The following is a 24,911-nucleotide window of genomic DNA, read 5'->3' as shown; positions in this document are numbered from 1 at the left end:
AGTTCTCTGTTCAAAACCCAACATCACTGTGGGGGAACCTGCTGTCTCCTACTTCCAGGTGTTTTGTCTGAAAGATAAAATCCTGGCTCAGTGGGACCCGGGTACACACAGGATCTTGTCTCTGCAATCTTTCACCCCACATCCTGAAAGCCTAAGTGCCCAAAAGATGAAATTAAAAATAAGTAAATTACCCTACAGCCCCTTGACAAGTCCTTGAAACAGGCAGAGTGACCTTCCTCTAGGGATTCAGCTGCCTCATGTTGACACTTCGCTAAGAGCAAAAGCCAACCTTAACCCAACCCCCAGGACCCTGTAAGTCTATTTTGACATATAAAAATTCCCTTGGAAACTTCCTTTATCTCTATGCCCCAGGATATATGTTGGCAATCATCCCCCAAGCATATGGCCCACCGATATACATCTGAAGGGTCTTGTGACGAAGGTTTTATTAGACAGTAATAAATGCCCTTTTCCAAACAACAGCTAGCCCCCTCAGGGTCCTGGAAACCTTGCTTTCTAATTCCTTAGAGACATATGCTATCCCTAACCCCCTCCCAACTTGAAGGTATATAATCAGCCCCAGTGGAGCTCTTTCTGCCCACAGATCCTGTCCCCGTGCTTTAATAAAACCACTGCTTTGCACCAAAGATGTCTTAAGAATTCTTTCTTGGCCATTGGTTTCGAACCCTAATGCCTTTCCTAGGTCATAACCGCATACAAAGGAACTGAAACAAAAAATGATTTTGCTTAACTTTATACAAATATATTAAAAACGCAGGTGAAACGGGTAATTTTCTAAGAAGTGCAATCTACCACTAGGACTCCAGAGGAGAAAGAGCATCTGAGCAGCTAAGTGTCTACTTTGTGACAACCAACTGCTGTGTGTCTTCATCGCCCCCAGACCCCGCGACAGCGCGGCTGACCCTGGATGGGGGTTCATTTCCCCACACCGGGCGCCTTTGTGATTTTCGGGTCCCCAGCTGGGTGTCCTAGAATCTCAGGCAGCCTGGATGCTGTGTCCCTGCAGCTCAGGTCAGACCCCACAGGGTAGGGTTCAAGGCCACAGCACCTTTGCCTCCACTCGGACGCCAGGCGAGCTGTGGGCTGTGCCTCTGAGCACCCGCTCTCGCTCGCAGGTTCCCGTTGATGTAGTTTTGGAATGTTGGTGAGGTTGGAGCCAACAGCCAAAAAAGAATTCTTGAGGTCTTTGGTGCAAAAATGTTGTTTTATTAAAGCATGGGGCAGGACCCAGGGGCAGAAAGAGCTGCTGCCCTGGGATTTTGAGGAGCAACTATTTAAATACTTTGGGGGTTGGAGGAAGTAAAGATAAGAGAAGTTCCAAAAGGACTTTCATCTGCTAAACAAGACTCACGAGGTCCAGGTGACCTTGCTATTGTCAAACCAGGTGTTTTTTCCCCTAGCAAGGCATTAATATTAAAACAGTTGGGAGCTTCTTGCCTCAAGTATTGTCAATGGGCAGCAGGTTATAAGGTCATTTACTTTTACCTACATTCCGTTCTGCCTTTCTCCCCACATCATTCCCCTCTGAACAATTCTGACCCTTAAATCTTTAAGGTTGTTGATGATGGAAGATCTTATCTTCTAGTAACTTCATTCTGTTGAATAGGGCCGTAGAGATGTCCCTACCTATGCGTCCACATTGGTCTGTGGGGGGAATTTATATATGAGTTACCAAAGGCAGAGGCAACCAATCCAAGGTAGACAACATGTATGAACCGTGAGTAGAAGGGATCCTCTCTAGGCTGGAAGCTATGGTAGTGAAGGAGTCTTGGCACCGGGCAGGGAGACATTGGAAAAGACAACAAAATAAGGTTAGGTTAATGCTATAATGAGAAAGAGAAGCCTGAATAAAAAGACCTTTGATAGTCAACTAAAATTTTCCTCCAGGCCTTTATTGTCATTTGGAGAGAAATTTGAAGTCTTCCACAGGTTCACGGGAATAATAAGAAGGCACGTTAGTTTGCTCATTGGTTTCCTGTGAAGGAGATACAGGTTTAGGTCTGATATATGAGCCCACAAACAGTGCCCCTCTAGTTTTACTGCCGCAGGAGTACATAATATGACCCACTAGCGACCCTTCCATTTGAGAGTTAAATCCCCTGCTGTGCTAGACTTCCAATCCTTTAAATAAACCAGTTATCTGGGGTTTATATGGGGTGGGTTGCTGGTAACTGTCAGATCGGGTATAGGGAGGATAAGGTTTGCCTATTCATTTAGAGATTTATGAATTAACCTGGCCTCAAGTGCATAATTTAACAGAGTGTTATAGTCTCCATCTATTGATAGGTCTACAGTGAGAAAAGGTTTTTCATGTAGTAACTCAAAGAGACTTAACCCTATTGGCTGTTTCGGGGGCAATCCTCATTCTGAGAAGCCCAGCTGTAAGAGAATAATCCAGTTTTCTTGAGTCTCTATTCTTAAAATCTAGTATCTACAAAGATGTGTTATTGAAACATTTTCTCTCTATAATAACCCTCATTTTTATTTTATTTTTAAAGATTTTATTTATTTATTAGAGAGAGAGAGCGCACAAGCAAGGTGAGAGGGAGAGGGAAAAGCAGGCTCCCCGCTGAGCAGAAAGCCCAACATGGGGACTCAATCTCAGGACCCCGGGATCATGACCTGAGCCAAAGGTAGCTGCTTCACTGACTGAGCCACCCAGGCATCCCAATAACCCTCATTTTTAATCAGAGATCACCAAATCTGGACCAATTTGTTTGTAAAACAAGTCTAATTTTAACAAACTTGGCCTAATGATTTATATAAGCTCAGCAAGAATAGTGATTGATCATATAGCTCTTCTACAATCTGTTTTGCTGGGACTTTGATAAGGAATCTCTAGGTTGAACTTTTAGTAGCCTCTCTAGGCCAAAAGCCAAACCAAGTGCTTGCCAACAGACATGCCTGCAATACCTGCAGATGTAGGTGGATTCCTCTTCAGGAGGTCCCCAATATATTCTGAGGTTCCTGCACCTGTCAGAGTGACATTCTTTACTCACCTGGTGAGGCTGCTGGGAGCTCTGTAAGCAAGCTATTGATGGGGGAAACAAAGGCAAAAGAAATGTCACTTAAATTAAAATCTCCTTACAGCTTGCAGCCCACTGATAGATCCCTGAAACCTACAGAGCATGACCTTCCTTGAGGAACTCATGGCAGCCTCAGTGCCTTCATGTTTAAAGGAATCTTATCTTGGCAGCAGCTGGCCCCTTGCTTCCAGATTCCTTGGAGATTTGCGCTATCCCTAATCCCTACTAATTAGGAAATATACAGTCAGTCACTGCTCACAATCCCAGTACAGCTCTTTCTGCCCATAGGTCTTGTCCTGGGAGCAGGGAGGGGGAAATGACCAAACTTCAAAGAACAAGTAGACAGGGTTCTATCTGTGCTGGAGATGTCAAGTTTCAGTTCCCGGTCAGTTCTCAATAGAAGACTGCCAGTGGCAGCACATGGTGGAAACCCACCCAGGACCCTGTCACTCAAGAGAGCTTCTTCTTTCCTTTCTGCTCTCACCTTCACTTAATAAACTTCAACCTCACTCACCCTTTTGTGTCCACGAGGTTCATTCTTCGACCTCGTGAGATGAGAACCCTGTGACCCTGCAACAGTATCAGGCCAGCATTTCCAAGGGGCTCTTTTGGCTTCATGCTTCATAACGTCAATCTTAGTTCCTTAAAACCGTTTTGTCATATCTGAGTCTGTGCATGTCTCTCAAAAACGAGATTGCAGGCAAAGCCTTGGTAAAGTAACCAATATTTCCAATGGTGTCCTGTTACAAGGAGAACAGATTCTTACTGAATTTATGCAAATGACTATAATTGCCAAGGAAGAAAGAATACTTACTGAGACCTTTTGAATTTCAGAGAGTTCAGGTAGAGAGAAAAGTTAAAGGCATCCATTTGTTCACAGAGGAATACTTTAGAATTATTTCTGTATATCACTGATGTCTAAGAGAAAGTTTCCTTAATCTGGAAGAGCAAACATTAGAGAACCAGCAATGTTTTAAACATGAGTCACAAACTGTAATCTTCCTCAGTTTATTTAGTCCCATGTCACTAATTCTTGTTCAGTTTGAATGCAGCTTTTTTTACTTAGTTCCAGAAATTCTTCCCCATTTTAGTTTTATGATTCTGAAGATATGAAAAACCTGTATTTGTAAAAAGTTCTTTTTGTTAATTTTAGCCATTCTGACTGGTATTAGGTGGGATCTCATTGTGGTTTTGATTTGTATTTCCTTGATGTCAAGTGATGTGGAGCATTTTTTTATGTCTGTTGGCCATTTGTATGTCTTCTTGGGAGAAATGCCTGTTCATGTCTTCTGCCCATTTCATGACTGGATTATTTGTTTTTTGGTGTTGAGTTTGATGAGTTCTTTATAGATCTTGGATACTAGCCCTTTATCTGATAAGACATTTGCAAATATCTTTTCTAATTCTGTAGTTTGTATTTTGGTTTTGTCAACTATTTCCTTTGCTGTGCAAAAGCTTTTTATTTTGTTGACGTCCCAATAGTTCATTTTCACTTTTGTTTCCTTTGCCTTTGAAGATGAGTCCAGCAAGAAGTTGCTGCAGCCAGGGTCAAAGACGTTGCTGCCTGTGTTCTCCTCTAGGATTTTGAGGGATTCCTGTCTCGTATTTAAATGTATCATCCATTTTGAGTTTATCTTTGTGTGTGGTGTAAGAAATTGGTCTAGTTTCATTCTTCTACATGTGGCTGTCCAATTTTCCCAACACCAAATTGTTGAAGAGACTGTCTTTTTTTCCATCAGATATTCTTTCTTGCTTTGTCAAAGATTAGTTGGCCATAGAGTTGAGGGTCCATTTCTGGTCTCTCTCTTCTGTTCCACTGATCTATGTGTCTGTTTTTGTGCCCGTACCATACTGTCTTGATGATGACAGCTTTGTAATAGAGCTGGAAGTCCGGAATTGTGATGCCGCCAGCTTTGCTTTTCTTTTTCAACATTCCTCTGGCTATTTGGGGTCTTTTCTGTCTATACAAATTTTAGGATTATTCATTCTAGCTCTGTGAAAAATGTCAATGGTATTTTGATAGGGATTGCATTGAATGTGTAGATTGCTCTAGGTAGCATTGACATTTTAACAATATTTATTCTTCCAATCCATGAGCATGGAATGTTTTTCCATTTCTTTGAGTTTCTTCAATTTCTTTCAAGAGTGTTCTGTAGTTTTTGGAGTACAGATCCTTTACCTCTTTGGTTAGGTTTCTTTTTTTTTAAGATTTTATTTATTTATTTGACAGAGAGACACAGTGAGGGCAGGAACACAAGCAGGGGGAGTGGGAGAGGGAGAAGCAGGCATCCCGCTGAGCAGGGAGCCCGAAGTGGGGCTTGATCCCAGGACCCCGGGATCATGACCTGAGCCGAAGGCAGACGCTTAACGACTAAGCCATCCAGGCGCCCCTCTTTGGTCAGGTTTATTCCTAGGTATCTTATGGTTTTTGGTGCAATAGTAAATGGGATCGATTCCTTAGTTTCTCTTTCTTCTGTCTCATTGTAGTGTATAGAAATGCAACTGTTTTCTGTGTATTGATTTTATATCCTGCCATTTTGCTGACTTCCTGTATGAGATCTAGCAATTTTGGGGTGGTCTTTTGGGTTTTCCACATAGAGTATCCTGTCATCTGCAAAGAGTGAGAGTTTGACTTCTCCGCTGATTTGGATGCCTTTTATTTCTTTTTGTTGTCTGATTGCTGAGGCTAGTACTTCCAATATTATGTTGAACAACAGTCGTTAGAGTGGACATCCCTGTTGTGTTCCTGACTTTAGGGGAAAAGCTCTCAGTTTTTCCTCATTGAGAATGATATTTCCTGTGGGCTTTTCACATATGTCTTTTATGATGTTTTCCCTCTATCCCTACACTGTGAAGAGTTTTAATCAAGAAAGGATGCTGTAATTTGTCAAATGTTTTTCCTGCATCCATTGAGAGAATCATATGGTTCTTGTCCTTTCTTTTATTAATGTGGTGTATCACATTGATTGATTCGTGGATGTTGAACCACCCTCGCATCCCAGGAATAAATCTCACTTGGTTGTGGTATCCAGTCCTGTCCAGGACCATCTTTCTCTGCCTTTAATGTACTGTTGGATCCTATTGGCTAGTATCATGGTGAGAATTTTGGCATCCACGTTCATCAGGGATATTGGTCTGTAATTCTTTTGGTGGGGTCTTTGTCTAGTTTTGGGATCAAGGTAATGCTGGTCTCATAGAACAAGTTTGGAAGTTTTCCTTCCATGTCTATTTTTTGGAACAGCTTCAGAAGAATAGGTATTAGTTCTTTAGATGTTTGGTAGTATTCCCCTGGGAAGCTATCTGGCCCTGGACTCTTGTGTGTTGGGAGATTTTTGATCACTGCTTCAATATCCTTGCTGATTATGGGTCTTTTCAGGTTTTCTATTTCCTCCCATTTCAGTTTTGGTAGTTTATAAATTTCTAGGAATGCATCCATTTCTTCCAGATTATCTGATTTGTTGGCATATAGTTGCTCATAATATGTTCTTACAATTGTTTGTATTTCTTTGGTGTTGTTTGTGATCTCTCCTCTTTCATTCATGATTTTATTTATTTGGATCATTTTTCTTTTTGATAAGTCTGGCTAGGGGGTTATCAATCTTATTAATCCTTTCAAAGAACGAGCTCCTAGTTTCATTGATCTGTTCTACTGTTATTTTGGTTTCTATTTCATTGATTTCTGCTCTAATCTTTAGTATTTCTCTTCTCCTGCTGGGTTTAGACTTTATTTGCTGTTCTTTCTCCAGCTCCTTTAGGTGTAAGGTTAGGTTCTGTATTTGGGACCCTTCTTGTTTCTTGAGAAAGGCTTGTATTGCTATATACTTCCCTCTTAGGACCATCTCTGATGCATCCCAAAGGTTTTGAACTGTCATGTTTCCATTTGCATTTATTTCCATGAATTTTTTAAATTCTTCTTTAATTTTCTGGTTGACACATTCGTTCTTTAGTAGGATGGTCTTTAACCTCCATGTATTTGTGTTCCTTCCAAATTTTCTCTTGTGATTGAGTTCAAATTTTATTTATTTATTTATTTATTTTAAAGATTTTATTTATTTATTTGAGAGAGAGAGAGAGAGAGAGAGAGAATGAGAGAGAGCACATGAGAGGGGTTAGGGTAAGAGGGAGAAGCAGACTCCCCGCCAAGCAGGGAGCCCGATGCGGGAGTCAATCCAGGGAATCCAGGATCATGACTTGAGCCAAAGGCAGTCGCTTAACCAACTGAGCCACCCAGGCACCCCGAGTTCAAATTTTAAAGCATTGTGCCTGACCCAAGGCTGTGTGCTCTAGGCAAGGCCAATGTCTAAGCAAACAGCTCTGCAGCTTTGCCTCCTTGTCTGTGAAACTGGAGAGGCTCATTTTCTTATAAACATGCCCATGATGTGATGGGACAGCAGGTCCTACAGCAGCGTCATGCTTGTCCACTTCTTTCCTCCCCATCTTAGCTATTCCCTTAACAAGCTTCCAGATTGTGGACAACCCCAGCACCTCCCATACCCTGGAAAGGACCGTGGGGGAATCTGTCCAGCTGCAGCTGACCTCCTCCTTGTACCCGAATGTCTGAGAGATAGAGTGGAGTTGGCATTCTTAGCCTGAGAAAGAAGAGATCCTAGTGTCCTGGAAACCTAATGCCACTGGTCCTGACTGGTATGAGCTGGAGGAAAAATACAGGAGCAGCCTCTCCCTGACAGAGATGGCGGTTTTGAGCATCAGGAATCTCACTACGGAAATGAGTGGATGGTATACAGCAAAAGTCAAATTCCACACAGGAAAAACCCAGAAGGTAGTCTTTAGACTCTGTGTATATGGTAAGGTGAGCCCCAATCAGGAATTCCAACAAATGCTTTATGTCAAGTAAGTGGCCTAAACAGGTTTTAAAAAAATCAAATCTTCTTTAGGAGTATTTGCATCTCTTTTGATGCCCTAACCCTAAAGGCTAAATTCTAAAGATGTCCTCTTAGGAAAAAGTAGCTAAAATGTCTTAAAAAGTATAAAAAACACATGAAATGGGGGAGGGGTAGGAAGCCATCCAAAAGGATAACAAAAAATTGCAAATTATTACAAAATTGATTAGAAATACAAAATTGTATCAGAAAGTTTCTTAACCAGTTGTTTCAAAAACTAATTTAACAACTCTTAAGTGACCCAAAAAGTTGGCAGAAATAAAACGAGAAACCTGGACATCAGCACGGTGAGGAGCAACCCTGGGAGGGAGACCGAGGGTTAGAACTCGACATTGGGTAAAACCCTTCCCACCACTTGCCCTGCACTCCCACCAGGAGGACCGAGGGACACAGCCCCATCCTAGACCAAGTGGAGGCTGCATGAGACCCAGGCCTGGCTCCTGGAGCTCCCAGGCCAGTGAGGACCCCCCACCCCCAGGAACAGAGACCCAGGCAGACAGTGCAGGGGCAGCAGGACAAAGGGAGGAGAGGAGCAGAGCCCGGGGTGTCTGCCTGCCCGAGCTCTCTCCCATTGGTCCCCTGCTCCAGGCACCATGACGGCCTCCTCCCTGGCTTCCCTGTCCTTGGTCTTCCCCTCCAAATCCCCCTCCACCTTACTGCTCTGTTACTGCTCTGTTGAGCTTTCAGAAATGCAGCATCCTCCTGTCCTTTCCCTGCCTACAGCCAACCTGCTCCCGCCCCTACTCCCCACAGGATCAGTGGCACTCAGGAGAGAAGTCTAATCCGCCCAGGATCTGGTCCCTGTCTGTCTGTCCAGCTGTGTTTCCAACACTGTCTTCCCTGTGCCCTGTTCCACCTGTGTTGCCCTTCACCGCACCTGGCTGCCCACTCTTTCCTCCTTCCCAGATGCTGGGGGCTCTCCGGGGGCTACCCATACCTCACCCCTTGCCTGCATAGTGGGCAAATGTTCCTGTATCCAGTCCTGTCCTGGACCATCTTTCTCTGCCTTGCACTGGAGTTACTGGGTGTGGTCTACTCTTCACCTCACAGCCCCATTCCCGGCCCCACCTTCTGTGGCACCTGCCCGAGGTTGTACCCAGCTCCCAGCAGGCACTCAGCGGGTGTCCTTCAGCTGGGTAGGTGTCAGCAATATGTAAAGGAAACCTACAGAAACACCTAAAGTTTCTCAAAGTTTTGGTTATTCAAGCCTGATTCATATTCCTTCACCTGTTGAAAAGAGCCTATAACAAACATTCACATAAACCAACTGCCGAGCATATGCATACTGAAAAGCAGAAGCTTCCTGAATGCCTGTGTGTGCTTCCTTACACTTTGTAACAGACTTTCCGTTTGGTTTTATATTTAAATTATTACCTGTTAATTAGTTCAGTTATTTTAAAAGAGCTACTTAAAAGTATCATTTTTCCTAGTCACATGTGCAGTGAATTTTGGGAAGGATGGCAAGTTGGTATTTTTATTAATCCCTGATCAGGGTTGGCAGATTATAGCCTTTGGTCAAATCTAGTGCATGTGTGCTTTTATAAATAAAGTTTTATTGGAACACAGCCACATCACTACATTGGTGTGTTGTATTTGGCTGTTTTCTCTCTATAGTGGTGAAGTTGTATAGTTGTGACAGAGACTATATGGCCAGTGACACCAAAAAGGTTTACTGTCTGACCCTTTACAATAAAGTGGTCCATCCCTGCCCGGATGACACTGTAGACACAGCAGATGCACATAACTTTGTAGGTCATCATGGTGATTGTAGAAAGTAATGGAAAGCCCTTGGAGCTGTGCCTGGGATTATCCACCTGCTCCATAAATGCTAACTACTTCTTCTTTTCATTAGCTAGTGGAGTGAATTCCACTAATAAATTTCCTAATTATACTGTCCTTGTAGGAATTTAAACTCTCTCTATGTGGCTGCTTAGTGTTTTCTACCCGAGCCTGGATTCGGTCTGCAATGACTGTTGTCACACCTGCCATCATGTTGTTGACATGTCCCCTGTGGATGGTTTTCCATCTGTGTGTCTTCCATCTCTCTGTATTATAGGTGATGACGTGAGCACGCAGCTGCAAGAGCAGAATTGGAGTCTTGGTTGTGTATTAGGGGGACATCAGGCCCACAGGTGTAGTTTACACAGACCCACCTCCTCCTGATGTTTCCTGTTCTCGATTCACCATCGTTTGTATCTTCTTCTTGCCTTTTGTTGGATAGGTAGAGTTTTCATCCATCTAAACATCTGTAGTATTTTGGAAGTTATAACCCCTTGTACTTTCATCCTAGTAGATACTAAACTTAAATATTTACCTTGACATTTAAAGATAATTAGTATTTCTCTTTAACTAAAATAAGAACTTTTAACATGTTTTCCTACTATATTCTCAACTTCTTTGATATTATGTTTATTATATCTATGAGAGTAGATACAATTATTATCATATGTATAATGGTCATGTATATATATAATTATAGAATTATTGGGGTGTCTGTGTGGCTCAGTTGGTTAAACAACCAACTCTTGATTTCTGCTCAGGTCATGATCTCATGGTCATGAGATTGAACCCCACCTCGGTCTCCACACTCAGCATGGAGTCTGCTTGAGATCCTTCTCCTTGCTTGTGTTTACTTGCTTTCTCTCTCAAGTAAATAAATAAATAAATAAAATAAATCTATTTTTTTAAAAAAGAATTATCATATCCATCATGATTACTGAATTATGTAGACATAAGTGAGCATGGAAGGGCCACAGCCCGCTGTCCTGGGCTGGGAGTCAGAACCCCCGGGGTTCTGACTCTTCACTGGGTGAAGGGCGGTAAGTCCCTTCCCCAGTCCCATAGTGAGGAACCCCCTACAGCTGGGTCACTTAGAGAATGTGCTGATCCCCTTGTGTGTCCTCCAATGCTGACTCTCAGTTTCTCTTTTGTCTCCTCCTCCCCCAGAGCCCATCCCCCACCCCCAGATTGTGATTCATTCATCCCCCAACCAGGCAGGCTGGTGCAATATCAGCCTAGAGTGTGGGACCCCAGGAGCCACAGAGAACTGGACAGTGACCTGGCTGAGTGAGGGGCTCCCCAGGGAGCTGGAGCATAGAGAGGCTCTGGGGCCAACCCCCAGCTCCAGGATTCTAAGCCTGAGCCTGCCCCTGAGCCAGCTGAATGGCCCCCTCACCTGTAGGGTCAGCAACCCTGTGGATGAGAAGAATGCAACCTTACTCCTGCAGAGCATCTGTCTGTGGAGGGGTGAGTGGGATCTGCTGGGAAGGGCAGCAGAGAACAGGGAAGGGCACACCTGGGAGACTCAGGAAAATCACTGCAACAGAGGAACCCTGGAAGGGGTTCTCTGTGGAACACCCCAGAGGCAGGTGCATGGCCACACCATCGTATGGTCTTCAAACCTGCAAGCCTAGAACCTGGACCAGTACCTGGAGAGCGTGCATTGCCCAGAACCAAAGTGTGGGGCTGGCAGATGGTCACCCCTTTGACTGTATCAGGGAGCCTGGGAGGCTGACCTAGTCAGCAGAATGCAGGCAGGGGAGGGGAAGAACTTGAAGAGGCCAGACCGAGGACCCTGAGGGCACCCCACCCCCAGCCTGGAATCTCAAGTCCCAGGACCCTGCATGGTCTGGATGCTCATAGCCCTTTCAGGTTGATAAATGCTATTTTTTTGCTGTGTGCCAGACATGACCTTTCTGAGGATGGTTACCACCTCTGAGTGCATAAACCACAGTTCAACCCTCCGAGATGTGTGAACCCCTGCGGTCACCACACTTCCGCCCCAGCCTCAGGGGTCCCCTAGGCCATGCAGAAAGGGAGTATATGCAGTAGTGCATGGTAGGTAAGGGGGGGGTCCTCTACTTTTCCTAGAACCTCAGAGCAGAAACAATTGCTGTAAAGAAGGTTAATAATCAGTGTGGCTGTCCTGTCCCACCAGGGTCCTCCTGAGCTCTGACGCCCCCCCGCCCCCAGCTTCTCCTTGCCAGGTCCTTACTCAGCCACCCAGCATTCAACCCTTACACGGGGGCCAAGTGCTCACTATGCATGGGGCGGAGGGAAGACGCAGGGAACAGCAAGATGAACCCCCACGGAAGGAACCTCCAGGGCCTTGGGGGCATCTCTACTTCCTGGCTGTATGACTCCGGACAAGTTACTTAATTTTGGGAGCCTTTCTTTGAGATGGGTGTTAATTATATCCACTTCATAGGGTCGTTTAAGCTCTCAACACAGCGTGTGACACACAGCTCATCAGTAAGTATCAGGTAATAGTTCATGGACGAGGAGCCCGCATGAGGGCTGCTGAAATTGAGGCAAATACGAACTATATGGTTCCCGTACGAAGGGGAGAAAAACACTGAGTAGTTGCTGCAGGACTTGGGAAAGGCATCACAGAGAAGGGAACACCTGAGCTGAGCTGGGCCTTGAAGTGGGAGCCGTTTTCGTGTGGCCGGCAAACCACGGGCAGGACATGCGCCAACGTCAGGTGGCCCTGGAACCTTCCATCCCCTCCCCCTCCCAGACTGGTTCTCTCCCGGGAGTCTGCCAGGGTAGAACAGGGCCAGGCTGCGGGCATGGGTGGCACCTACCACTGCTGGGAGCCTCTGAGGTCTCTGGGCAGAAGCGGCACAGAAAGCCTAGTACAAGGGCCACTGTGGCGGCCTGGCCAGGCGGCAGGAGCCTGTGGGGGCTGCAGTAGGAATGTGCCCTTGGGACACAGGCCCCAAGCCAGAGGGGTCCCGCCTTCTCTCCTGCTTGCCTCACGGGCCTCCCAGGGGCACACCTGAAACAGCCTTTGATGGCAGGTTCTCAGAGCAAGTGGCTTTGGAGAAGCATCCTGCTCGTGGTTCTGATGCTGAGCCTGGCCGGTGGAGTGTGTGCATCTGGATGAGGAAGATGCAGTCCAGGAGGGGTAGGTGCTAGCGAGAGCCTGAAGGGAGCTCTGGGGGAGGGTAGTGGATGGAGGGGACATCCGGGAGGGGGCCGGGCTGGCAGATGGGGCTTATTGACTTCTGTGAATCAGCCGGGTAGAAGGCTGGGACCGCACAGCACGGAGGGTAAGGGCTGTGTGCACGCCCAGACAGGAGGGGTGGTGGATGGCAGGAATGGGCAGGGGTGTGGGAGCTGACCTTTTAGCCCACGGAGCGATGGCTGCCCTATCCTGCGGCTGATGAGAGGTCACCTGAATCCCACACGCTCTCACTGCGCGTGCTGGGTGCAGGCGGGTCCACTCTGCTGCCCGCAGAGCCGGGCTCAGCAGCTGCTCCCCAGGCCCCGCCCACAGAGGAACCTGCTGGCCTGCGGACTGCTGGGGCCCACAGCCACTGCCCTCCCAACGTGGATGGAGATCAGCCTCCTGAGACACCCCAAGGTGGGTCCAAGGGAATCAAACCAGGTCAACCGACTTGTGCTCAGAGGCCGTGAGTGCCGACCGGTTCAGGGTACTTGACTGCTTGTCAGGCTCTGGTCCAGTCCTTGCTGTGACAGTATGGTTGTTGTGTCTGGAACTGGGAGTGAAGGGTGGGAGCCACCGGCAGGGACGATACCTTGCTCATATGCGCACAATCTCATTAGGCCCTCACCACCACCCAGGGAGGAGGGATGGCAGAGCAGGAGAGGGAAGGAGGCAGGCTCAGTGAGGTGTGTGACTGACCCGAGGGCACACGACTTGGCAGGGGAAGGAGCAGGAGAGAACCCAGGCTGCTCTGGAGGGGCTCACCACCCACAAGCTCAAACTCAAGCCCGGGGAGAGGCAGGAGTGTAAGCGACTCCCTGTCAGGTGGGACCTGTCATCCATAGAAGACCCAAAGCAAGTAGGAGTGGGGGCCACTAGCAGGGCCTGGAGGCCGGGCAGACCCAAGATTCTGAGGAGCATCAGGAAAGCCCCATCCTCTCCCCCACACAGTACCCACCCCCCTACCTGCCTGAGATCCTGTCATTAATGCCTCCTTTTGGGGCAAAGGTTTTGTTGCCCCACTGTGAACCGCCCCTGGGAGAACATCTCACGTGCTACTGGCCCCCAGTTAGAAATGGTCACAGAGGGCGTCTGGGTGGCTCAGTTGGTTAAGCGACTGCCTTCGGCTCAGGTCATGATCCCGGAGTTCCGGGATCGAGTCCCGCATCGGGCTCCCTGCTCAGCAGGGAGCCTGCTTCTCCCTCTGACCCTATCCCCCCTCATGCTGTTTCTCTCTCTCTCAAATAAATAAATAAATAATTAAAAAAAAAAAAGAAAAAAGAAATGGTCACAGAGGGTGTGATTCCACAAGGGGAAAGCCTGGAGACAGGTGCAGCCCGGGGCGGGGGGGCGGGGCACCTAAGGCACCACCCTGGAAGCAGAGGTTCTCAAGCTGAGCTCACATCAGAAACACCTGGAGGGCTTGCTGGACCCCCTCCCGAACTTGTTTCAGTGGGTCCAGGGCAGACCTGAGACCCTGCATTTTGAACACGTTCCCAGGTGATGGCCCCACCCTTTGGGAACTACTGGACTAAAATCGAGCAGAAGGAAAGCAAATAAGGCCACTGTCTGGACTTCCAGGAGCAGCCAGTGGCCGGGTCCTCTCCTCTCCCATCCTTTGACTTTGCCAAAGAGAGATACCTCTGGATCATTGGCCCACAGACCATCAGGACCTTAGAAATCCCCTGGTCCGGTCCCAGCAGTTTATGGTGGGGGAAGTGGATCCAGAAGGAACACTAAGAAGGATTTGGGCGGGAAACCATAGTGGCACCAGGCAGAACAAGGCCTCCTTGCTCCCAGTTAAGTATGTTGTGCACTGTCCCCAACTGTCTCAGCACCTGCCACACTGTGACTTTCCATCTCAGCCCCTCTGACTTATGTTGCCATCCAACCTGGGCCACAGGGGGCTCAGGAAGTAGTTCCTTGAGACCCAAATCCCAATACCCCCACTGGAGAAGAACAGGAGCGTAGCAATGTGTGGCTTTGGGATAAAGAAACGAATCAGGTGACCTCTGACCCAGACCCCCAGCCTTGCCCCCTCAGTCTCTCTGCCCCTGGGGAGCTTCCTAGCCTGATGAAGTAAACTATTTCCTCCCAGGACACAGGGAGGCAAGCACAGAAGAGACATGGGGGTGGCATGAAGGAGCAAAGGAGCAGAGTCGGGTGAAGTGGGCATGAGGCTCTCATGCTGACTTCTCCATCAACCTTACAAAACTGCTGCCTGGGGTTCAGTTTCTTCTTTTATAAAATGCAGATTGCAGGAATAATACCTTTATCTGCTGCTTTGCAGTTTTCCAAGCACTTTTGCAATGAGAGTAGCCAAGGTGAGTTACAAATTTGTCCAAATAATATTTAATGAGTGTCTACTATATTCCAGAACTGTTCCGATCTAGGAAACAGAGGTCAACAAAACAACAAAAAATCCTTGGCCTCAGAGAATACACATTCTAGGTTGGGCAAGGGGAGAATGGCAATCAAATAAATAAGCAAAATGTGAAGTGTTAGGTGATGATATGTGCTCAGGGGAAAATATGGCAGGAGGGGGCGGGATGTGATATTAACTAAGGCAGTCAGGGAAGGGAGACCAGAGAGTGAGCAAAGTGGGGGTCTGGCAGGGGAGGGGGAGGAGAGGGGTAGCACCCAGGGGAGAGGACAGAGACTTTGCAGTGTTCAAGAGGGAGGTCTGTACTGAAGCTATGTTTTGGGGTTACTGGGGTTGAGTCAAGAAGCACATGAAGAGGCGTAGCTTGACTGACCTCTGTGCCTGATTCTTTGAAGTTGACCTCGAGCACCCCTAAACTCTGCTTGAATCACAGAATGACATGGAGAGGGGCATCTGCCATCCCCATAGCCCTGAGTGCACCCCAACAGTCTACACTGTCTATGAGAAGATCCGGATGAGCCGAGATCCCCAGGAGGACACCTAGGTTAACGGAGACATCGGGGCAGTGAGGGGCCTTGGCAAGATCTGCCCCACCCTACACTCCACCCAGGGCTCCAGAAATCCCTCCTTAGGTAGAGCTAAGACAAGACCGCAGGTCTTCCTGACGCACCCCCTCCCTCAAGATGGCAGAGCAGTACCACATGTCTCTGGGCTTCTCACCAAGGTCCTCTCACTTCCCAGGTGGTGAGCATTAACTGCTTGGGCATCCAGCATGAGAGGCTGATCCTTGGGTGGGCAGTCAGATTTTTGACCTGTGACCCACTTACCCCCGTGAGGGAACACCCGTGGTCAGGCAGGACCTGTGGACGCATGTCTGGGAACAGAGATACTCTCCCAGAACCGGGCGGGCCTTGGATGGAGGACTTCCAGGCTGTCACTGCCCAGCCTACCCGCATGAACAAAAGATGGATGGCCCTGGACTGTGGAAAAGCAAGAGCTACAGAGATAAAGTTCAGGGCCAGCTTCAGCACGGGGAGGGGCAAAAAGGAAGGAAATCGCTTTTGAGTTCTATAACCTGCAGGCTTACTGTAAATACCAGAAATGCCCTATCTCAAGATCTCTCAAAAGTCAAGCAATTTATCAACGCTTTTTAAAAATTGCCTAATGTACATAAATTGCAAGAAAGTCAAAGGCAGTTCTCTTTGAAATTATATTTCATCAGTTGCAAATGGGATCCTGTTGCCCATGTATCTTCTAATTAGTTGTTATGATAACACATACATAACATATTGTCACATCACTAAGTTTCTCTACTGCTTGAAATAGGTTTTCATTTGATCCCTTTGAATTTCTGGACAAAGAACCGTATTACTGACAAATAATTAGAATTTTTCCTTCTTTCCGTCCAATTTTTATGCTTCATTCCTCTCCTGTATCTCGCAGGGCTCGTGAACACCTCCCAGACCATGTTTAATAAGAGTGATTCTGAAGCTCATCCTTGCTTTGTTCCTAACTTATTTTAAGTGCTTCTAGGGCATCTGTGTTAAGCATGATGTTTTATGGTTAAGGCAAATAAGGCATGTCTAAAAAGTATGTTCTTATTGCTATTTTATCAAGAATTTTACCATGAATAAAATGTTAAAGTTTATTCTTTCCCTTTTATCATCTGTGATGATGTCATCTGGTTTTCCTGTTTTTCCTCTATGAATAACACATTAATAGATTTCCTTTTATTGAGCTACTCTTGTGCTATTGGAATAAATCCCAGTTGATGTATTATTCTTTTAATGTACTACTGTTTGATAACATTTTTATTTGGGATTTTGCATCATTATTCATAAATGAAATTCTCCTATTTTTTTGTGTGCTTTACTTTGTCAGTGTGGTATTTGTATTATGCTTATTAGAGTTTCCTCCTATCTCCACTTCTTGTAATAATTCAATAAAAATTTGCTTTCTAGTCCAAAAAAAGATTCCTTAAAAAAAAAAAAAGAATTCCTGGGGCTCCGGGGTGGCTCAGTTGGTTGAGTGTCTATGTTCAGCTCAGATCAGGATCTCAGGGTCCTGGGATCAAGCCGGAGTTGCTCCCCGCTCAGTGGGAAGTCTGCTTCTCCCTCTGCCTCTGCCCCCCCCCTCACTCATGCTCTCTCTGTCTTTCAAATAAATACATTAAATCTTTACAAAAAAATTAAAATGAATTCCCATTACCCTATGTCGATTTAAATTACTTTTATAGTAAATTACTTAAAGATCTATAAATATGCAACTATGTAAAAATATCTTGTGCTTATAGCTTTTATACTATAAACTCAAAAATATGTATAAAGTAGATAAAAACAAAGCAACAAAACAACAAGCAATGGTTATTTAAACTGTATTCAAACCCACAACTTTAACAACGTAACATGATGGGTGTTTTTGTTTTGCTAAAATGAAATCATTAAGTTAGGATTATAGGAAAACACTGTAGCTTCACATCCGGCTCTACCTTTAATTTTTAACACCTTAATACAAACAATGCTAGCTCATATATATTTGTTGTATAACACTTGATTAAAGTCTTTGTTTACCAGTTCAAGCTGGTCAATCTCATCCTTAACCAAAACTCTGCCAAGTGGCAACTGATAGATCTGTAAAATTGTTTCATTCACCTTAAAAAAAAATTGGCAGCACAGCATTGTTAAAATCCCCACTCCCTACATACCTCTCTCCTTACTACTGCAATCTTAGAACAAAAAAAGGTCTTCACTGAGTGTTTGCTGCCATGGTGGGTGTTTATTACGTTCCTGCTAATGAACTTTCTAAGGTGGTGCCGCAAAGATCGAATCCCATCCCTCTGCGTGTACATCAGACGTGCCCCAGAGGGCCACAGAGCAGGAACCTGGGAATCTGACCTGCCTTTTTGAGAGGTGTTGTGGGGCAGAAGCGGGCCAATCTGCCGGGTGCCGATTCAGTGAATGATCGAGTCGCCAAAATGATCAAATCTATCTTTTTACCAGGAACTTGTTCTTTTAGCTATGTATAAAGCTTAACGCAGTTTAGAGTGGATAGAAGAGTTTAAACAGCTTTTGAAGGTTTCTGTGGTTCTAGTTGACAGGTTTCCATTATTTCTCCCTAAGAGCTCCCTAAGCAAGGGTGGATGTTTCCCTCCCTGGTTACTGTAGGAGAATGAGAAGGAGAAGTCAGTGCACAGATGGCCTGGATTGGTGTGCCTTGAACTAGGGGAGGCTGGGGGACACAGGAGGACCCTGAGGGCAAGGGAGGATGTCTGAAGCCAGCGCCCTGGAGTCCGCTCCCCAAAGTTCTCCCTGGCTCTCTTAATCCATCGATTCAAATATAAATGAATATTTTGTAAGTTTAGCAAATTCAGCAAATAGCGTGTTCAGTGATTTGCTCATTTAGGAGATAAACTGGTTCTAGATGTATTGACCTCTGGGCAAGTTCATGTGAACCTTATAGCTTAATGGGGAAGACGTGAAGTTTGGGGCCGCGCTGCCTGTGTGGAAACCTCACGCCCTTCCTGGCTGTCTACTCCTGAGCAGGGACCTGGCTTCCGCGTGCCTCGGTCTCCTCGTGCGGAAAAGCGGAGTCATCAAAGGCCTTCCCGCACAGACTTGGGCTAAGAGTCACTGTGAACACCTCCGTGGTGCCAGAGAGCCCTGCCTGGCATGGCGAGGGCGCAGCCACGCTCCTGTTGCCCCTCTGCCCTGCGCCGGCTGGCGGCCCTGCCCCCAACCGTCTGTCTAAGCGAACCACAAAGTCCCCTTCGGGACCACGCTCAGCACGCGTCCTCATCCGGTCCTCCTGTGAGACGCTTGAACATTAAAGCAAACCCAGCCCCTGAAGTTACCTTTGCTCTAAGGTGGCCGCCTACAGGATCCAGAATATGCACAGATTCTTGTGCAGATTGTTATCTGAGTGAGAGCATGAAATATGAATGTTCTAAGAGCCCTTGCTAGCCCCTGAAACCACAAAGCACACCAGTTTGAGATACACCATTCTAGAAGCAGCAGGGCCAGACAGGAAAGGCAGCAGACAGAAGAACAAGGGTGGGGGGAGGCAAAGCCCATGAACCACAAGGACATCTTGCCATGTGGCTGGCCCAGGCTGATGGGGAGGAAGGCGGGAAGGAGGGAGAAGGAACAGAGGCCCAAAGGGCCTTCATCGTGGGACCGCATGGGCTGGAATACCCCGCTCAGTGGAGACTGTTTCTCTGTGGCTTTCACAGGGTTGGAGCATACAGGGTCCTGGCCAGCTCGGGCTCCCCTCCTACCCTGCCAGCCAGCTGTGAGATGACCCAGAGCGCTCGCCATCCTATCTGGTTCTCTAACTCCCGTGCTAAGAGCTCAGTGTCCAGAAGGCAATGTCACAAGGACTACAAATACATGTTTGCTAAGCAAAATGAACAGAAAGTCCCCCAAAGATAGGAAAGCAGAAAAAAGGAGAAAAACCTAACAGGAGACCTACACACATAAAGGGTCTTTCCAAATATAGAAAAGACACAACCGTTTGCAAAAGACTAACTGAAGCCAGAGAGAAAGGAGAACGAAGACATCAGAGTGTGATGGGGAGAGGGAGGGCTAAGATAACAATTGGGGAGAAAGTGATTCTTCGGCAGAATTTAAGAATGCAAAGAACAGGGCGCCTGGGTGGCTCAGTTGGTTAAGCGACTGCCTTCGGCTCAGGTCATGATCCTGGAGTCCCTGGATCGAGTCCCACGTCGGGCTCCCTGCTCGGCAGGGAGTCTGCTTCTCCCTCTGACCCTCCCCCCCTCTCATGTGCTCTCTCTCTCATTCTCTCTCTCTCAAATAAATAAATAAAAAATCTTTAAAAAAAAAAAAAAAGAATGCAAAGAACAGAACCCGCACTACAAGAAAGCAGGTAGTGACGCGGAAGAAGGCCGAGAAGGGGAAAGCACTCAGAACTAAGAAGAGCAGTATGGGCTGGCAGTGGAGATGAAACATAGAACACTCGGTCCCCAGAGAAGAGAGAGAAGGAATGTTCTCCCCACCACCCATCTCCTCCCCAGAGCCACTGTTCTCGCCAACAGAACCTGCCCGGCTCAGTGGCTGCCCCAACGCCACGGGGCCTATTCTGGCCAGCGATGAGGAAGAGGAGCTCACTGGGGGGTTCTGAGAATGACTTCCATCCTGACAGGAGGAAGGAGGGAGGGGAGATGCCCCTGCTCCTGCTGCCCACCGGCTCTTACCTCTGAACAATGTGAGGCTGGAAACCCATGGAGCCCCTTCGGAGCAGAGGGGAGGTCGGGAGGGGGCCGAGGCTGAGCCGGAGCCCTGGCGTCGCTGAGCGATTATCCAAACCCAGCACAGTTTCTCTCCAGCTTAGGGATCACCGGGGAGCCTCGAGGGTGGGTTACAGCCCTGGAAAGGAGCAGCGTGTCCACAGGCGAAGCGATAGGGAGTAGTCGCGGAGTTGGTCGCCAAGTTGGTTCGCTGGTTTGTTTCTTTTTGCTGTATGACAGAGTGCGAAGGAGTGGTTGGAAATTAAGTCGCACGTGGGCAATGAGATCAGGTTTGGGACTTCTTGTTCAAGATGTTCATAAACCATGGAAATGCATGCATCTCCTCCCCTTCCCCAGAACCTTAAAACTACAGTAAGTTTAGGCGCCTAAGTCACAACATCCAAGAGAGACAGGGTGGTTACTGACAGCAGACCAGAGATGCCTGGAATCTCAGGGAGAAGGAAGAGGGCTGCCCGGGTTGGCAGAGCCCGAGCCCGGACCAGTTCCATGAAAATCTCTGGGGTAGTGCCCAGGGAACTGTTAATGACCCATCATGGTGCAGCCAAGGTCGAGAACACCCACCTGGAATGCACACGTGTGGTGCAGCAAAGGTTGGAGCTGTCTGCCTACAGGAATGGGGGGTGGGGACTCTGAGCTCAGAGAGGCCACAGAGGAATGGGAGGGGTTCTTGGGGCTGACACAGGAGTGATCAATGCTGGGAGGTCTGTACATGAAATAGCTCCCAACCCACCGCCCAGCTCCAGGCACAGAGCGTCCCAGAGCCGGGCATTGCCTTCTCAGCCATCAACAAAGGAGCGCTCTTCTAAAAAAAAATCCCAAAATACCCTACAGAGAATTCAGGGCAGCTTGGGCAAGCCCCGTCAATTTCTGACACGGAGGGATTCCGGCATAATAGCCAGCTCCCTGCCCCCACCCTAAGGTGGAGCCTGATCGCCACAGGGCTCTTTTTGAAATAAAAGAGGAAAACCGAGGATCACCACACAGGCAAGAAAAGCCAGCAGCACGAGGATCCATTGCTGTCACTGACAGGGGCCAAAGGGGAAGCATTAGGGTGTTAAAGGGAGTCATGCGGTGATGTCTCAGCTGAAAAACACCAGGAATAACCTTAGAAGCATTATCTAGAGACACAGGAGTAACCACAAGGCAATTGAAACCAGAAACAGCAGATGAGGCTGCCTCTGGGAAGAGGACTTGCAGCCAGGAGGAGACTGAGGGCTTTTAATACATGTTTAATGTGTTCATGTGTGATTTGTATGATTTGATGCACTGTGTATTAGTGCTCTAATACAGCACATGTATTTGATTGTGTGAGCCCTACAAAGAAGAAATGGGACCCTGAGCTAATACGAGTGCAGCCTGTGTTCGCGACTTGCTGGGCAATCTTTTTTTTTTTAATTTTTTATTGTTATGTTAATCACCATACATCACATCATTAGTTTTTGATGCAGTGTTCCATGATTCATTGTTTGTGCATAACACCCAGTGCTCCATGCAGAACGTGCCCTCTTTAATACCCATCACCAGGCTAACCCATCCTCCCACCCCCCTCCCGTCTGGAACCCTCAGTTTGTTTTTCAGAGTCCATCGTCTCTCATGGTTCGTCTACCCCTCTGATTTCCCCCGCTTCATTCTTCCCCTCCCGCTACCTTCTTCTTCTTCTTCTTTTTTTTTTCTTAACATATAAGGTATTATTTGTTTCAGAGGTACAGATCTGTGATTCAACAGGCTTGCACAATTCACAGCGTTCACCATAGCACATACCCTCCCCAGTGTCTCTCACCCAGTCACCCCATTCCTCCCACCCCACACCCCACTCCAGCAACCCTCAGTTTGTTTCCTGAGATTAAGAATTCCGCATATCAGTGAGGTCATACAATACATGTCTTTCTCTGATTGACTTATTTCGCTCAGCATAACACCCTCCAGTTCCATCCACATCGTTGCAAATGGCAAGATCTCATTCCTTTTGATGGCTGCATAATATTCCATTGTATATATATACCACCTCTTCTTTATCCATTCATCTGTCGATGGACATCTTGGCTCTTTCCACAGTTTGGCTATTGTGGACATTGCTGCTATAAACATCAGGGTGCACGTACTTCTTTGGATCCCTACATTTGTATCTTTGGGGTAAATACCCAGTAGTGCAATTTGCTGGATCGTATGGTAGCTCTATCTTCAACTTTTTGAGGAACCTCCATACTCTTTTCCAGAGTGGTTGCACGAGCTTGCATTCCCACCAAGAGTGTAGGAGGGTTCCCCTTTCTCCACATCCCCGCCAACATCTGTCCTTTCCTGACTTGTTAATTTTAGCCATCCTGACTGGTGTGAGGTGGTATCTCATTGAGGTTTTGATTTGGATGCCGAGCGATGTTGAGCACTTTTTCATGTGTCTGCTGGCCATTTGGATGTCTTCTTTGGAAAAATGTCTGTTCATGTCTTCTGCCCATTTCTTGATTGGATTCTTTGTTCTTTGGGTGTTGAGTTTGATAAGTTCTTTATAGATTTTGGATACTAGCCCTTTATCTGATATGTCATTTGCAAATATCTTCTCCCATTCTGTCAGTTGTCTTTTGGTTTTGTTGACTGTTTCTTTTGCTGTGCAAAAGCTTTTTATCTTGATGAAGTCCCAATAGTTCATTTTTGCCCTTGCTTCCCTTGCCTTTGGCAATGTTTCTAGGAAGAAGTTGCTGCGGCTGAGGTCAAAGAGGTTGCTGCCTGTGTTCTCCTTTAGGATTCTGATGGACTCCTGTCTCACATTTAGGTCTTTCAACCATTTGGAGTCTATTTTTGTGTGTGGTGTAAGGAAATGGTCCAGTTTCATTCTTCTGCATGTGCTGTCCAATTTTCCCAACACCATTTGTTGAAGAGACTGTCTTTTTTCCATTGGACATTCTTTCCTGCTTTGTCAAAGATGAGTTGACCATAGAGTTGAGGGTCCATTTCTGGGCTCTCTATTCTGTTCCATTGATTTATGTGTTTGTTTTTGTGCCAGTACCATACTGTCTTGATGATGACAGCTTTGTAATAGAGCTGGAAGTCTGGAATTGTGATGCCACCAGCTTTGCTTTTCTTTTTCAACATTCCTCTGGCTATTTGGGGTCTTTTCTGGTTCCATACAAATTTTAGGATGATTTGTTCCATTTCTTTGAGAAAAGTGGATTTTGATGGGGATTGCATTGAATGTGTAGATTGCTCTAGGTAGCATTGACATCTTCACAATATTTGTTCTTCCAATCCATGAGCATGGAATGTTATTCCATTTCTTTGTGTCTTCCTCAATTTCTTTCATGAGTATTTTATAGTTTTCTGAGTACAGATCCTTTGCCTCTTTGGTTAGATTTATTCCCAGGTATCTTATGGTTTTGGGTGCAATTGTAAATGGGATGGACTCCTTAATTTCTCTTTCTTCTGTCTTGTTGTTGGTGTATAGGAATGCCACTGACTTCTGTGCATTGATTTTATATCCTGCCACTTTACTGAATTCCTGTATGAGTTCTAGCAGTTTTGGGGTGGAGTCTTTTGGGTTTTCCACATAAAGTATCATATCATCTGCAAAGAGTGAGAGTTTGACCTCTTCTTTGCCGATTTGGATGCCTTTGATTTCTTTTTGTTGTCTGATTGCTGTGGCTAGGACTTCTAATACTATGTTGAATAGCAGTGGTGATAGTGGACATCCCTGCCGCATTCCTGACCTTAGGGGGGAAAGCTCACAGTTTTTCCCCATTGAGAATGATATTCCCTGTGGGTTTTTCATAGATGGCTTTTATGATATTGAGGTATATACCCTCGATCCCTATACTCTGAAGAGTTTTGATCAAGAAAGGATGCTGTACTTTGTCAAAAGCTTTTTCTGCATCTATTGAGAGGATCATATGATTCTTGTTCTTTCTTTTGTTAATGTATTGTATCACATTGATTGATTTGCGGATGTTGAACCAACTTTGCCTTGCCGGGCAATCTTAATCAGAAGCTGATTCCGGTTCAGGAGTTCTGGAGGCCTGGGGTCAGAGGATGTGGGATAGTGGGGAATGGCTACAGCAGGGTCCCTGGCAGAGGGTGGGGTGTGAGGGCTGAGGGTCGGGACACGTGCTATACAGCGGAGATGGGGCTGGCCTTTGGAGACCCAGGCAGGAAGGGGGGCCCCAGCCTGGGACCCAAGTGTGAGAGCCTGCAGGACCACCAGTGGTTGGCAATTGTGAGAAAATATTTATATCAGTCTCTGCCCTGGGTTCTGAAGGCAGAGCTCCTAAATCCCTTGGGATTTCCTGGGTGACTAGAGTGTGTTTTGTTCTAATGAGGCAACTCCAGGTGGGGTCCTGGGTGGGGGCTGGTCACCAGAAAGATAGAGCCCTGATGAGAA

At 46.7% G+C, this 24,911-nt stretch overlaps 1 protein-coding gene across 1 annotated transcript in view; it reads left to right on the top strand.

Annotated features, from left to right (window-relative positions):
- The window catches only part of LOC135364675 (SLAM family member 9-like), a 28,081-nt gene extending 12,255 nt beyond the window's left edge, over window positions 1–15,826 (top strand). The window contains exon 5 of the mRNA XM_064593562.1: window positions 15,716–15,826. Within this exon, the coding sequence (XP_064449632.1) occupies window positions 15,716–15,826 (111 nt within the window). The remainder of the gene's footprint in view (window positions 1–15,715) is intronic.
- The last annotated feature ends 9,085 nt before the right edge of the window (window positions 15,827–24,911 follow it).

The sequence above is a fragment of the Mirounga angustirostris genome, unplaced genomic scaffold (assembly GCF_029215605.1).
Source record: "Mirounga angustirostris isolate CCGP_5_RB_7025 unplaced genomic scaffold, mMirAng1.0.hap1 SCAF_6, whole genome shotgun sequence".
Lineage (NCBI taxonomy): Eukaryota > Metazoa > Chordata > Mammalia > Carnivora > Phocidae > Mirounga > Mirounga angustirostris.
This window is presented reverse-complemented; position numbering and strand designations above follow the sequence as displayed.